The sequence below is a fragment of the Passer montanus genome, unplaced genomic scaffold (genome assembly GCF_014805655.1).
Source record: "Passer montanus isolate IOZ18808 unplaced genomic scaffold, ASM1480565v1 scaffold203, whole genome shotgun sequence".
Classification (NCBI taxonomy): Eukaryota; Metazoa; Chordata; class Aves; order Passeriformes; family Passeridae; genus Passer; species Passer montanus.
This window is the reverse complement of record NW_024366626.1, coordinates 223,907-237,991: the sequence shown is the minus strand read 5'-3', so window position 1 is coordinate 237,991 and position 14,085 is coordinate 223,907. Positions and strand designations below refer to the sequence as shown.

Genomic DNA, 14,085 nt, shown 5'->3' with positions numbered 1-14,085 from the left:
TATCATTACTCAGTTCTATTTCTATTTTTATTAAATATACTTCCTTAAAAAAGAGAATGGAAAAAAAAGGCAACCAAATTAATAACTTCAGTGACAATATTTAAATATATCTGATGAGAGGGGAAGTGTTCAATCTAGAACTCCAATCTCCTTGTTAGTGTCTATATTTTTTACCTTTTTTTTCCCCCCAATGCTCCAAGTTGCAAAATGAAGGATTCCTTTTAGCAATCCACCTCTGTTTGTCATGCTCTCAAACAAACTGCTTGACCTTAGTGGGTCTCAGCAAGTTTAATGCTAAATTCATTATTCAGTGCCTTGTTGAACAGCACAGGAGACAAACACATGCTTACATAATTTGCTAAGTTGGGTGTCTAGTTATGTATATAAAACAGCTATTCAACTGAATATTTGTATCAATACAGTATAGGCCATTAAGAATTTTAAAAAATTCAGTGGCCTAGAGTACTGAAAACTTTAATCTGGGATCAGATACCTTTCAACCTGCTAAAGCTCAAGATCTATTGCTGAAGAAGGCCAAGAAGAGAGAACAGAACAAGACAAGGAATATAAAATAGGACAGTAGCAATAGCTTTATGAGAAACAAGCAGATAGGGATGCAGAATTTCTCACAGAAATGAGACAAGACAGTGGCAGAATGGAGGCAAATCCTTGTCTAAGGTCAGTCTCTGCTGTGGAAGGTAGCTGGTCACACAAGGAACAAGGTTTGTCTTTACAGGGCAAATAGAAGCACAAATGGAAAGAAGAATCAGTTATCATTTCCATTACAAAACAGAATAAAAATATTCTTTGAAGAGATCACAGCATAAAGGGACAGGAGGAAAAACTGCTGCTTGCTGACAGAGTAAAGAGATCAGAAAAAGCACTGCCAAAAGACAAAATGATGGGGTTTTTTGCATTTTGATGTTGTAGTTGAGAAGGATAACCAGATTTCAAAAGTAGAGGATTTTCAAAAGTAGAGGATGTGCAGAGACAGCTGCAGGACAGTATTTTTACTGCATTTTTTTCCAGTCCATCCTGAAGATTAAGGAGTGCCTAGGATATGAATTCCCTTTGACATAAATGGGTGATGACAATAGATTGTGATGTGTGGGGGTGATGTTTGCCATATGTTTTTTGACACTGTTGAAAGAGTTATTTTTGAAACTGGATAAAACAGATTTTTCAATATGACATGTGGGATGGGAATGAGCTGCAGTTACAGCAGAAGTTCTCCCTCTTGGTCTGAATGAGCTGCCTACAGGATGTTTTGAAAATATGAACCAGCAAATCGATCAAAGCAGTAGCAAGTCAGTGTCTGTTTCAATGGTGTTTTAGGTACCTTTCATCAAGGGAAAAACAAATGATAAAAGAAGTTTTCATTTAATTTCATTTTCTTTTCATTTCTACCAGGATTTGCATCATATTTTGTGCTGACATTTCAGTTTCCCATTTATAAAGGTACCTGACTTCCACTTTCTCCACCAGATGCCTCTGAACAGGGGTGTTTTCCTAGGAGCTGGAGCACTACATGAGGTAAGGTAGTGCAAACATCATCTGGAATCCAGTCTCTGAAATCTCAGTGCCAGATGCAAGCACAAGGAAATTCATATAGCAACTTATACACTGATTTTGAGGAGGAATTCTGTCTAATCCTTCCTAAGAGTTCACATATATTTTGACAGAAAAAGATTAAGAGCTCTGATATTTTCCTCTGCCTGAAAACTGCTGATGTTTTGTTGGTCATTTGAATGGCTAGTCCCTTCTTCCCACCTACCTAAGTCTATGGCATCTGCAAGCTTATTATGCTGCATGTCATCATTTTTAAACTTAATTGACAGTTCCATTGCAGTTGAAAGATTGACAGTAGCTCCCTATTTTCCCTCTTGCAGTGCCTTACAGCATTTTGCACACATGTATTAAGCTCCCTCCTATTTGACCCCTCATAAGGGGCTCATAAGAATCACAACCTTTTTCAGTCTCTCATTTTTCCACTTCTAAGCACTTTTTATTTATTTTTTCTAAAAAACTGGAATTTTTTGTTTATTGTGCTTTTTTTTTCATGCAGACTAATCAAACTGTATGATTTCAAATGGAGATGAGTGACTGAATATCATTACAACAATTTTATAGAATCATTAAGTAATAGAATCATAGAATGGCTTCAGTTGAAAGGGACCTTTAGGATCACCTCATTCCAACCCTCTCCCATGGACAGGGACATCTTCCACTATCCCAGGTTGCTCCAAGCTCTGTCCAACCTGGCCTTCCAGGGATGGGGAAGCCACAGCTTCTCTGGGCACCCTGTTCCAGGGCCTCACCACCCTCACAGGTTTCATCCCTTTTTCAACTTTTTGCACCATTCTGTTTGGTTTGGTTTTTTTTTCCCTTTGAAACAATCATGTTTACTTGGAAGTGTCATATACATTTTAGCTACATGCTATCTTTTTAAATGAATTTTCATAAACATTGAATTTCCTTAGCACTTCCAGGGACTATTCATTCAGGTCACCCTGAACTTATCCTGGGGAAAGAGTTCAAAAGCATTTTTAAAGATAAGGAGAAAAACTTTTGGATTCTAGCCCTATACAAAGACATAGGCTACCTTTTTTTTTTTCTTTTTTTTTTTTTAATAAAACCTTGGTGTAATGATTTTCAGAGATTACTGATAAACTCTTTGAAAGGATGCAGGTGAGTCACTATCTGAGCATTTAAAGACTTCAATAGCACATACAAAAATACCCCAAGAAAAAAAGAACACTTGACCAAAATACTTAGCATTGTTCAGGAATACAATATACAGCAACTTATCCTGCCAACATATCTTTAAAAGTCACACAAAGGACCTACAACTAGTATCTGTAATGCAATCTGTATTTCTTAGCCTGAAAGCAAGGGAAAAACAAGTGCATTGCTACAAAACTGCGTTTTCAGCTTCCACTGCTTATAAGATTAGAATGGATTTGACTGCCTTCAGTATTAGCAATTTCCCCAATGAATCTGTGGGTGGAACAAAAATGTGGAAATGAAAACTGAGAGGGTATTGTGTGTTCAAAATAATCCACCTCCACTCTCATACAGTAGATTTGATTCGGGCTGTCATCTTTCTATGCCTCAGTTTTCCCATCTGTGAAATGGTTCAAGTCAGAATATGTTCTCCTGCACACTGTATCTTCTCGCACCTTGGTTCCTTTGTGCTCCCACACTAATTTCCTGTTCTAGAGACGAAAGGAGAGAATTGTTATTGAAACTGATTATGAACAAGCTTCCTTGATTCACTCCAGTGGCTGCACTCCAAAGGCTGGATGCATGCTGGGGCACAAGTGCCCTGAACAGACATCCTCAGGGATGTGGTAAAGGTTCATCTTCCCTGCCTGGTCTCCAAGAACCCCATCCTCTGATGCCAAATATGTACCATACGCATCACAAGCACATACCATTCTTCCCCAAAGATCTGAATATGAATTATAGTTAAGGGGTAAGAAATTACATTGGGGACACATGATAAAATTAGTGCAATCCTCGTTTCCTGTAATCTTACCTTCCTGAACAAGTAAATTCTACAAACTCATATATTAACACAAAAAAAAAAATCCATAAAATACTGGATTAACTACACTTGGTGCTGATGGTATACAGGACACATTTTATTCATTGTATCAGAAGAGTATATCAAGATTTCCGTTCAAACAATTGGACTTCTCTGTCTACCCTGAACCACTCAGTTTTAAGCTGTTACAAGGCAGGACAAAAAACAAGGAGTTTTCTAAGCACTGAACTGTGTAGGTAAAGTGAAAAAAAAAAACTCCAAAAACAAAAGGATGACTGCAGCATAAATTATTGGTAACTTCCACTCAATTTTGATAATGAATGTTTATAGAATATGAAAAAATAAGAAATATTAATGGACTGACTGTCATAGTACAAGAAGAATTAAAAGAAAAGGACTGAAAATTAATTGTGTGAGTAGAATGTGGTTGGCTGGCTTGAGCTTCTGGAAATATAGATATCTGTGGACACTGGTGGGCTGCTGGCCAACCTGCCTCCCTTGGCTTCTTTACAAAACGGGTATTTGCTCCAAAGGACATGCATTTCAGCAGATAATGAATGGGATACAAAGACATAGAAGCTATTTTATCTTCCATAAACATAATTAAGTAACTAAATGAAAAAAAGGCCCAACCAACCCAAAAAAAAACCCCCAAAAATAAACCAACCCAGCAACGACAATGAAAAACTTTGAAAAGGAAAAATGAGAAACAGAAATCTTTTAGCTACAGCCTTGAAGGGTAACGCATTTCCTTATCCCTGTGTTCTGGCTATCTCATTACTATGAGATGTTTTATGTCTGAGACAACTTCTTGCCTGTAGCTCTAGAGAGCAAAGAGATGAACTGATGAAGGAACTGAAATATGCAAAATGGACTTTGTTCACACAGAGGTGTCAGAGAAGGAAACTATCAGAGCAGGCTCCTAGCTCACAGAGAAATGAAATAGGAGGCTCTCTGCTGACACAGAATGTATGAGCTCTGTCCTGAGCAGCTCAGCTGCTTGGTTTGGAATCAAAATTATTTCTTTGTAGTCTGGACTGAAGTTACTGAGTATTGAGGCTGCCCACTTTACATTTCAGCAGCACCTCAGTGACAGCCTGCAGCTTCATCTGTGATAAAATTCCTTAGAGACTGAGACATAGAAAATACTAAAACTTTAAAACAAAAGAAACATAACCAAAAACCAAAATCACAAAGAGCTTAATTTTACTTTGAAAATACATTATACTGCACAAAAGGCCTGTTTGTTTTCTTATTTCCAGAATTGTTGCAGTAAGTTAATCTATATTCTCAAATAATTCCTGATGTATCTGCCTATAGCCATAGCACTTTAAAATAATGAATTCCATATCCCTTTGAATAATTTCTTCTTCCTGACGCATGTACGTACACACTGCAATTTTCAAATGCTGGGCAAAAAGAGGAGTGAGTCAGACAATAACTGCTCTGAATGATATGTGGTAATTGAAGTTTGTAATTATAAGGTCTGTCTTTGCATTTAATCTCCCTGTGTCACATGCACACCTTGGCAGTGGTTTCCAGAGCCTGTGGGCTTTGCTGGTCTCAACCAGACTGTTATGGGCACGGGATAAAAGGCAGTTTCTTGGGTACCAAGACAACCAGAACTTTAAAGATAAACCAGTACCCTAAAACTAGATATGGGAGCTCACACTCAGGGCAGGGAGCAGGTGCTGAATATCCTTGCTCCAGCTACCAAAATCACACAGCGTTTTGCAGAAACTTACATTTCTGGATGGACATGAGATGCACGTCTCTCCTAAGCAAATGCATTTGTGACAGAGTATTGAAGAAGCTGTCTAAAACATATCTTGCATGTCAGTCTTCAGAGAATGCTAGAAACACTAAGATTTTAGGATTAGCATAATTATGGTGGTGGTCTCACTCCCACCAGGTCCATAAAAACAAGGACAGTGAAATGCTGAAGACACAGGGACACATGAAGGCATGAAGAGAAGAAGAAAGGCCCCCTGGAAGAGATTTTCCGGCACCACATCCGGCTGCCAGCAAACGGATTTCATTTCTAAGTGTCTTAATCATAGGATTTATCTGGCAGCCTTTCAAAAGTGTTGCTGCAATTACCTTTTTTTTCCTTGTAAGCTAGGATTAGTGTAATACAAATACAGGTAAGTTACCACATGACAATACCGTATTTGTTAGGACTTCATCCAGATTTGGAAAATAAATTATTACTTAAACCTGATTTGGATGAACACCTGTAATAATTATAAAGGACACAATAAACAGCACAGTAGGAGAATACAAATGTTAACTCTGCCTCTGTTTTCTAAGGAGCAGGAAGGAAAAATTGAAGGAAAGAAATAATGTAAAGGAAGTGAAGAAAGAAAAAATCAGAACAAAGAATCAGGCTGCGTGTGAGCTGGGGAAATGGGGGACAAGATGCACAAACAACATTTTTAGATCCTAATGATGACTGCATTAAGGAACTACTAGCTGGATGACAATCCAAGAGGGCAAACACCCTCATTTTATGGTTCAAGTAGCACATGCACAGAGCCTGCTCTAAAATTTTAGCACTGAAGGACTGCACAGGAACAGTGACCTGAGCTTACTCTACAGGACCAAAAAGCACAGAAAATCCCAAAATCCACCTATGCTCACCAAAAAGAAAAAATCCAACAAAATTAGCAAACATCTAAGACAAAGCTCATGAGGAGACTAAAAAGAGGTGAATTCTTACAGGTGCCAATTGCTGAAAAAGAAATAAATTATGGAGAGATAACAAATTTGCATCACCAATCAAGAATGTCTTGAGAAAGGTTGAGAGGAAGTTGGCCCAAACAAACAGCAGGAATAAGTCAAGTTACTAGAGAAAATCTTTTCCGTGCAAAAGCTGAAATGTGCTAAAACCAAGTCAAAACAGATCATGAACATGAAATGAATGCCCCAACACAGAAAAATATACAGAAAAATAATTAAATTAGCACATAGATATGTGCTAATTTAACAGCAAGCCCATCAAGAACCTAAGGCCAGTTGATGAGGATGATGATGATGACAATGATGACACAAAGCCCTCAGAGAACAGAAGGCCCTATCCAGCAGGCAAAATGTGTAGTTATCATCTGCTTGTATTTTGGAAGAGAAAGACTTAAAATTACAGTTCTTCTGCTTGGCAAAGAGACACACAGGAGTGAGATCTAGTCTAAATGACCAGAACAATCATAATGGCATAAAGTGTTTGCATTTTCCAGTGTTTCACATTACTTATCAAATGAGCACTATGAAGCATCTGGTGTAGCTCGCAAATGGCAAACTGAAAGCAGAAAAAGTTTGTCAAAGGATACTGAAAACCTCTACAGCTCCTCCCTCCTCCCTTTCTACAGCAAAAAACTCAATTACTAATGTTCTGTGGTAAACAATCGTGGCCAGGATAGGAGTAATTTATTGCTTGCTTTTATTTACTGTGTTATGCTATTTTCTTTACCAATAACACCCAAACTCTTCTACAGTGCTATTTTAAGCAGTAGTATGTCAGAAACTATTTAATTATGAGGTTAAAGCGATTATTCTTTTTTTCTTTTCCTCAAAGTGTATTTCTTAGTATTGATGACATTTTAATTATCACTTAATGGGAATTTGTGTGCCCTTTATTCTCCCTTACAGCTACAGAATCTCTCACCTTTCTCATGGATTACATGAAGTCCCAGAACCCTGATGAAAACTCAGTTCATTTTCCTCTTGCTGTTGCTGCCAGCTTCTCACACAGTGGTAATTCCTCATCATTCTTCCTCAGAATTAAAAGGACCTTTCTGATCCTTTCAATTCTGAGAGGCTTGCATTTTCCTACTCAGCCTTTTCCTTGTGTCCTCCACTCCCTTGTCTTTCTTGGGGGCCGTGGTAGCATCCTCAGCTTTTTTGTTCTCTTCAAAGCCAGTGTTTAGCGTTATCTGACATTCATACAACCACGGAACCACAGGATGTTAAGAACTGACGCCAGGCAGGCCACGGGCCTTGCAGTTGCAGCCAACACACATCCACTCGTCCATGAAGACTGTCCTTTCAAACATCTAAACATTGCAGTGTCATCGCACCACCATCAACTGTGTAACGTCCATGGGATTTCACTAGCTGCTTCGCTCCTCTGCTTTCACTTATACAGGGAACTCACAGAAATTGCCATTTCTGAGTCTAAACTGATTCCAAACACCTCATCACATGACATTCTATGCAGATGTTGATCAAGAACTGTTTGTGTCTGCTTATGAAAAATGCATGGTGGATTTTCTTTGCTGTTTTCCTGTTGTTTAGGTGCTGTTTACCTTCAGTTCTGACCAGAAATTTTTTATTTTGACTCATTCCCTTCACCATCCGCTGTTTTACAAGCCTTTGGACCCTGACAAAAATAAAAAAACTTCACCATGGCCTAATCTTTTATTTTCCAGTTTGCAAACACTTGATTTTCTTTACACTCTGAAAATTTGCCAAATGTTTCAAATATTTCATCTTTTTTCTTTATAAATTTGCGAGTCTATCAAAGTCTCTCTCCAATTATTTTGAAGTATATGATTTTTTTCTGTTTTTCAAGAGCAGTGTTTAAACAAAGAAGGATCAGTGTACCCATCTTTTTAACCTACTGAGGCATCCTCAGCTTTTTTAGGCATGTGCACGTCCCTAGAATTGAAATACTTCTTCCTCTAATTGTTATGGAAAAGCGAGCTTTGTTTTATAGTTCCAGTCCTTTTCTGTTGGATGACGTCACCAGGTTTGTTGTTAATTGAAATAAAACAGTAGAGATGTGTTGAGCTAGAAAATGGATGTTGGCAGTCAGAGTTTGCTATGCAGAGGGGGAAAACATACAGAACTTCACATCAGGGGAAAAAAAAAGATTTGGAACCCAGAAGTACCAACTAAAAATGTCATTGACATAAAGAAGTGGCATTGCTCAAGAGGCCTGACTGAAAGGAATGTTTGCTTGGTGATTTTTAGCAACCTAAATAAGGTGAAACTGTTTTGGAGACATAGCCCACCTCCCGTGATATTCTGTGGGCTGCTACCTTCAAGTATAAAGACAACAGAAACACACAATGAAAAACCACTGGAGAGTCCCTGTTTAAATTCAGACTATGGAAGCTGAAGTATTTTACTCCCATCTGAGGTTTCTTTTCACAAAGAGCCAACTTCATATGCTTTAATGGATTATCCAGGCACTTATGCTCCAGTGAGAGAGAGGAGGCAGAACGACTTCAGTTTCCAAATCAAAGAACCATGTATGCTTCTGGAGAAAGAATAAACTTTAAGAGAACAGGGACAAAAAGCTGCAGCAGAGGAGACAGAAAAAGGCATTACTGACATTAGATCTATTATGCAAGTGCTTTTTACAGCGCAATTGGCAGAGATCCAAAGGCTGGAAGGTAAAAAAGGGGGATCCAAGGGGGGTGTGAAGGAGTCCAGGGGGAGTGAGGGGTTCAGGGGTGTCTGAGGAACCAGGGGGTGTGTGAAGGGGCCCAGGGGTGTGAGGGGTGCAGGGCGTGTGTGAAGAACCAGGGAATGTGTGAGCAGGTCCAGGGGAAATGAGGATGCTGGGGGCATTGGAGCATCTCTCATGAGGACAGGTGAGTGAGATGGGCCTGTTCAGAGGCCTCGGCAGCTGAGAAAAAACTTCATCCTTGTTCATAAATATCAGGAGGAGGATTCCAGGGAGATGGAGCAGGGCTCGGTTTGCTGATGGTCAATCACCAGGGCGAGAGAAAAGGCAGGAATTGATGCACAGGGACATTCCATCTGAGCATGAAGAACTTCTTCCCTGTGCAGTGACCGAGCACGGGAACAGATTGTCCAGGGAGGGTGTGGAGTCTCTGTCTCTGGAGACATTCCAGAGCCCTCTGGTCACAATCCGGTGCCATGTGCTTGGGGATGACCCTGCCGGAGAATGGAGACCGGACCAGATGACCCCGTGTGGTCCCTTCCAGCCTGACCCAGTCTTGTGATTCCGTGGGGTGACTGAGGAAATTGGGGAATGTGAGGGCGTTCGTGGGGTGTGTGAAGAACCGGGGGTTTATTAGGGGGTCTGGGGGTGTATGTGAGGGACCAGGGTGTGTGTGTGAGCAACAGGTGGAATGTGAGAGGATCGAGGGGTGTATGACGGGTCTGAGGTGCACAAAACATGTGAGAGCTCTGGGGGTGCATGTGAGGAGAACTGGGGGTGTCCACGGGGTGTGTGAGAGGTCCGTGTGCGTGTGTGAAAGATCAGGGGGTGTCTAAGCAGATATGGGAGTGTGTATGAAGAGTCCGGAGGTGTGTGTAAGGAACTGGAGGGGGAACTGAGGGGATCTGGGGGTGCGCACGGAAGGTCCGGGGTGCGTGAGGGCTCCGGGGTCTGGGGCTGTGTGTGAAGGCTCCGGGGGTGTCTGAGGGGGTCCGGGGGTGACTGAGGGACCCGGGGGGCGCCTGAGGGCTCTCGGGGGCTCCCGAGGGGTCCGTGCTCCGTGAGGCAGCGCGCGGCTCCGAGCGCCCCCCGCGCTCCTCTCGCGAGACGTGGCGGCGGCCGGCGGGGCCGTGCCGGGCGGGATCGCGGCGCGGCCCCCNTCCGCCGCGCCGGGAGCGGGGCGGAGCCTGCGCGGCGCCGCCGGTTTTTTCCCCCCGCATCCCTCCCGCCGCGCCAGCCGAGGAAGCGACCGCGCTGCTGCCTGGGCAGAGCGGGATCGGGCGGAGGGACCGGAGGCACCGTCACCTGGCGCTGCGGCGGGGGCGGGGCGCGGAGCTGTGTCTGCGGCAGCCCCGGGGCGCTGCTCGGCCGCTTAAAGCAGCGGAGCCGCCGGCCGGGAGGGGCGTTCGGAGCAGTGGCGGCCGCGGAGCGAGGGGAAGGCATGGAGGGCAAGGAGCTGACGGTGGGGTCCGCGGGGGATGAGGGCTCCAAGGATGCGCTGGGCAAGCCGCTGGGTCCCACGCCGAGCCAGAGCCGCTTCCAGGTGGACCTGGTGGCCGAGGGGCCCCGCAAGTCGTGCGGGGACATCGGCGCGGCGGGTAAGGGAGGCGAGGAAGCCAAGGGCAGGTTTCGGGTGAACTTCGTGGACCCGTCGGCCGGCGGCGAGAGCCCCGGCGAGCCCGGGGGAGGCAGCTCGGAGGGCGGCAACGTGAGCGGCGTCCAGAACGGCGGCGACACGGTGATGAGCGAGGGCAGCCTGCACTCGGGCGGGCACCACCACTACTACTACGATACCCACACCAACACCTACTACCTGCGCACCTTCGGCCACAACACCATGGACGCCGTGCCCCGCATCGACCACTACCGGCACACGGCCGCCGACCTGGGCGAGAAGCTGCTCCGGCCCAGCCTGGCCGAGCTGCACGATGAGCTGGACAAGGTGAGGGCGGCCCCCGGGCTCCCCCGGCGCCGGGGGTGCGGCGGCTTCTCGGAGCGTGTCGGCAGAAAAGCTTAAAAAAAAAAAAAAAAAAAATTAGCCGAAAGCTCGCCGAGCAGGCGCAAATAGCGCGGGTGCGTGGCTTGCGCCTCAGTTCTGTTATATATATATATGGGTTTTTTTGTCTTTTCGTGACGCAGTGGTATCCATCCACCCCACACACACACACGTGCTTTTGGGAGATGGTCCCTCAGTGCCAGAGGTATTTACAGCCTTAGGTCTGTGTTCCCCGTCACCGAGCGGGGATCTCTTACAGGTTTTCCGCTTCCAAATCGCCTCCAGCGGATAGGGCATTGATTCGGATAGGGCATTGGTTCGGATAGGGTATTGATTCGGGGGCTCGCCGTGGGAATCAGTCCGGGAAAGGGAGTGGAAACATTGGGTAGAGACGCTGTAGAAAACCTAAAAAAAAAAAAAAAAAAAAAAAAAAAAGTAAATAAATAAGGATGCGCTTGCTCTGCTGGCGGCCGGGGGTTTGTCTCAGCGGCGCCGAGGCAGAGCCCACTGGATCCGATGGGATCCGGGTCGGATGCTGCTGGATCTGCACGGGCACGGATCCTGGGCGAGCCTTCCCGGGGCTGCTCGGTGGCTCCTGCGCCGCGGGCAAGGCTTGAAAAACATCGGAGCTGCGCGTCTGAAGCTTTTTCTATTTTGGACTGCGAGTCCCTGTGTTATTTGAGATGAGTTGACAGTGAGAGCCTTCTTTGCATTGCAGGCTGGCTTGGCTAGAAGACCAGCTTTAGCTGAACGTAGAATTAATTTCCTAGACTTTTTTTTTTTTTTAACTATCATCCCTAAACTGACTCCAGATAAAGATTAAGCTCTTACAGTGCTGTTTCCTCACAGTTTGAAAATTGGTGTGTGGCTGTGCTCAGGAGCCTGTGGTGTAAGTGAGGTCTTTCTGCTGGGTTTAGGGAAATAGAGAAACGCATGGGCCACATTCCAAGGAAGTGAATATTTTGTTTCCAGAACTTTTTTTTTTGCATCCCACTTTTCACTCCTTATAGGTGGAGTTCCATGAGGAAATGCATGTTCTTTCCAGATTTAGCTGCTTCACACCATTATTAGTGCATCAGGGCTGATATGTGGGATTTGGGGTTTTTTTGGGAGTGGTAGCAATTGTTTAAGTGTATTTTTGACGCTGACTGTGGAATTGATCCAATAGGAGTAACTGGTTGGTGTATTGCAAAGTTACTTGTTTGTGACATCTGAGATTAGATGTCAGATTTTAATTACTAACCATAACTGCAAATTACTCATGCCTTCCAGGTGCCCTTTTGATGGAGCTAAATGATGATCTGTGGTCTAAGTTAGTATGAAATCAAAAATGGTGATTACTGCCATGTGTTTGGACTTGGGTAAACTATAAATAAAACACATATATGTGTGTTTGTAGTACATGTGAGACCACATTGGTTTTCTGTCCTCCTGCTCCCCCAAATTTCTGATTCCTGGTCCATGGTGGGATGACCAGGTGTTGGATACTCAGCTTTGTAAGCAGAACATGTCTCAAATTTCTGAGGCTGGCAGGTAGGTTTTTCAGTGTGTTAATGTTGCAGCACTGTGGAAAGCTCTTTGATACCATTAAGATATTTCAGTGCGGAATATAACATAATCTGGAGCTACAATTTCTGGAGTTGTAATTTCTTTATTAAGAATAAATTAATGGCAAGGAATTTTCTCTGTAGTCTGTGGCATAGAGGAGTGGTAGACAACCTAATTACAGGATCATTATCAAAACAGTTTCATAGTGAGTGTTAATTAAGTCAGATTATTAATTTCTTAAATGTCATTAATTCGTTCTGCAGTGTGGATAGATGTACATGTGAAGATACTTCTTTTTTTAAAGCCATGCCCTGTCTGCTTGAGCCCCTCCTCCCATCAAATAAATATTGGGGTGGAATATGGAATTTTGGTGGCATTTGATGTTAAGTATTAATTTTTCTAAAAGGTCATGGTATAAACTTCAGAATTTTAAGTTGAAGTTCAGTGGAGTAACTCAAGTTTTCAGGATGTTTAATATCCAAAGCAATTAAGGTGTTAGCAGCTACTTAGGCTTATAGGAAGAAGGGAAGCCATTATTTTTGCTTCCAACTTAGCAAAACACTTTCCAGATAAAGCTGTGAACAAAAAGCTTTTAATAAGGGTGTGTCGTGCATGCTAATAGCCTCGGATACCTGCATTCCTGGCAATCTCATGTCAGTCTCAGGGGAGTATGAAGTACATCCCATCTCTGATGATGTACTTGGTTCATGAGCACAGAACCCTGATAACTTTTAAATCAAGATGGTGCTGTATTTTTTTTTTTTTTTTTTTGTTTTGATGTTTTGAGAACATCTTTTATGTGGAAGATGTTCTCAGACCTGTTGTGCTTTTTTCCCCTGTTGCCAGGGGGCTTATTGTCTCCGTTCTCAAAGTGACTTCAGTTCCTGCTGACTAGCAGGTCTCTACTGTTGAATAATGCTGTGCATTTGGGAAAGTAACTTGAAGAATTAACCTTGCTCTTTAGCTGTGGATTTTGTACCAATTTATCAGGTACAGCATGTCTGTGCAAGGCAGCTGGTACATCCTAGTACCCTTGCATAAAGTTTGCACAGCCTATTGTTGTGCCTTTGCTCTTGACCCAGTGCGTCAGGAGTGGCAGATACTTTGTCTAAAGAGTGATCCTAAACTGTTTATCAGCGGTATGGTTGACTGCTTTGAATGCAGCTATTTTACCCAGCAGTTAGAGTTCGTGCTATTCCATTTGCTTTTAATAGGTAGATAAATGTGAGGCAGTGTTGGAGCATTGTCGATGCCAGTGCCAATTATAGAACAGATTTTTTTCTTTCCTTTGGCTTTGTTTAGTAGCTTCATCTGTCTAACACTTCTACTGATTCTGTTCTCGCAGAAAAGCAGTGTTGGAAGAAGAGTGACTCTTTGAGGAGGACACACACGTGTACTGGAGGGGTCCCATTTCACAAGGGTTTGTCCTGCAGTCCTGGTGGGATAGGTGTTTGTGTGGTCATTCCAGCAGTGGCTCTTCTGGTAGGGAAGGGATTGTTCTTGAAACTGCCTGTGGAAACACAGCTGCGTGATGCTGCAGTGCTTTGAGGTGGATGAATTGCATAACTCTGGTCTTGGTTGATCATA

At 43.3% G+C, this 14,085-nt stretch overlaps 1 protein-coding gene across 2 annotated transcripts in view; it reads left to right on the top strand.

Annotated features, from left to right (window-relative positions):
- Positions 1-10,249: 10,249 nt before the first annotated feature.
- Positions 10,250-14,085, top strand: part of SLC12A2 (solute carrier family 12 member 2) — a 55,821-nt gene continuing 51,985 nt past the window's right edge. For both annotated transcript variants that reach the window (XM_039708478.1, XM_039708477.1), the window contains exon 1: positions 10,250-10,896. In XM_039708478.1, the coding sequence (XP_039564412.1) occupies positions 10,396-10,896 (501 nt within the window). In that variant the 5' untranslated portion in view covers positions 10,250-10,395. The remainder of the gene's footprint in view (positions 10,897-14,085) is intronic.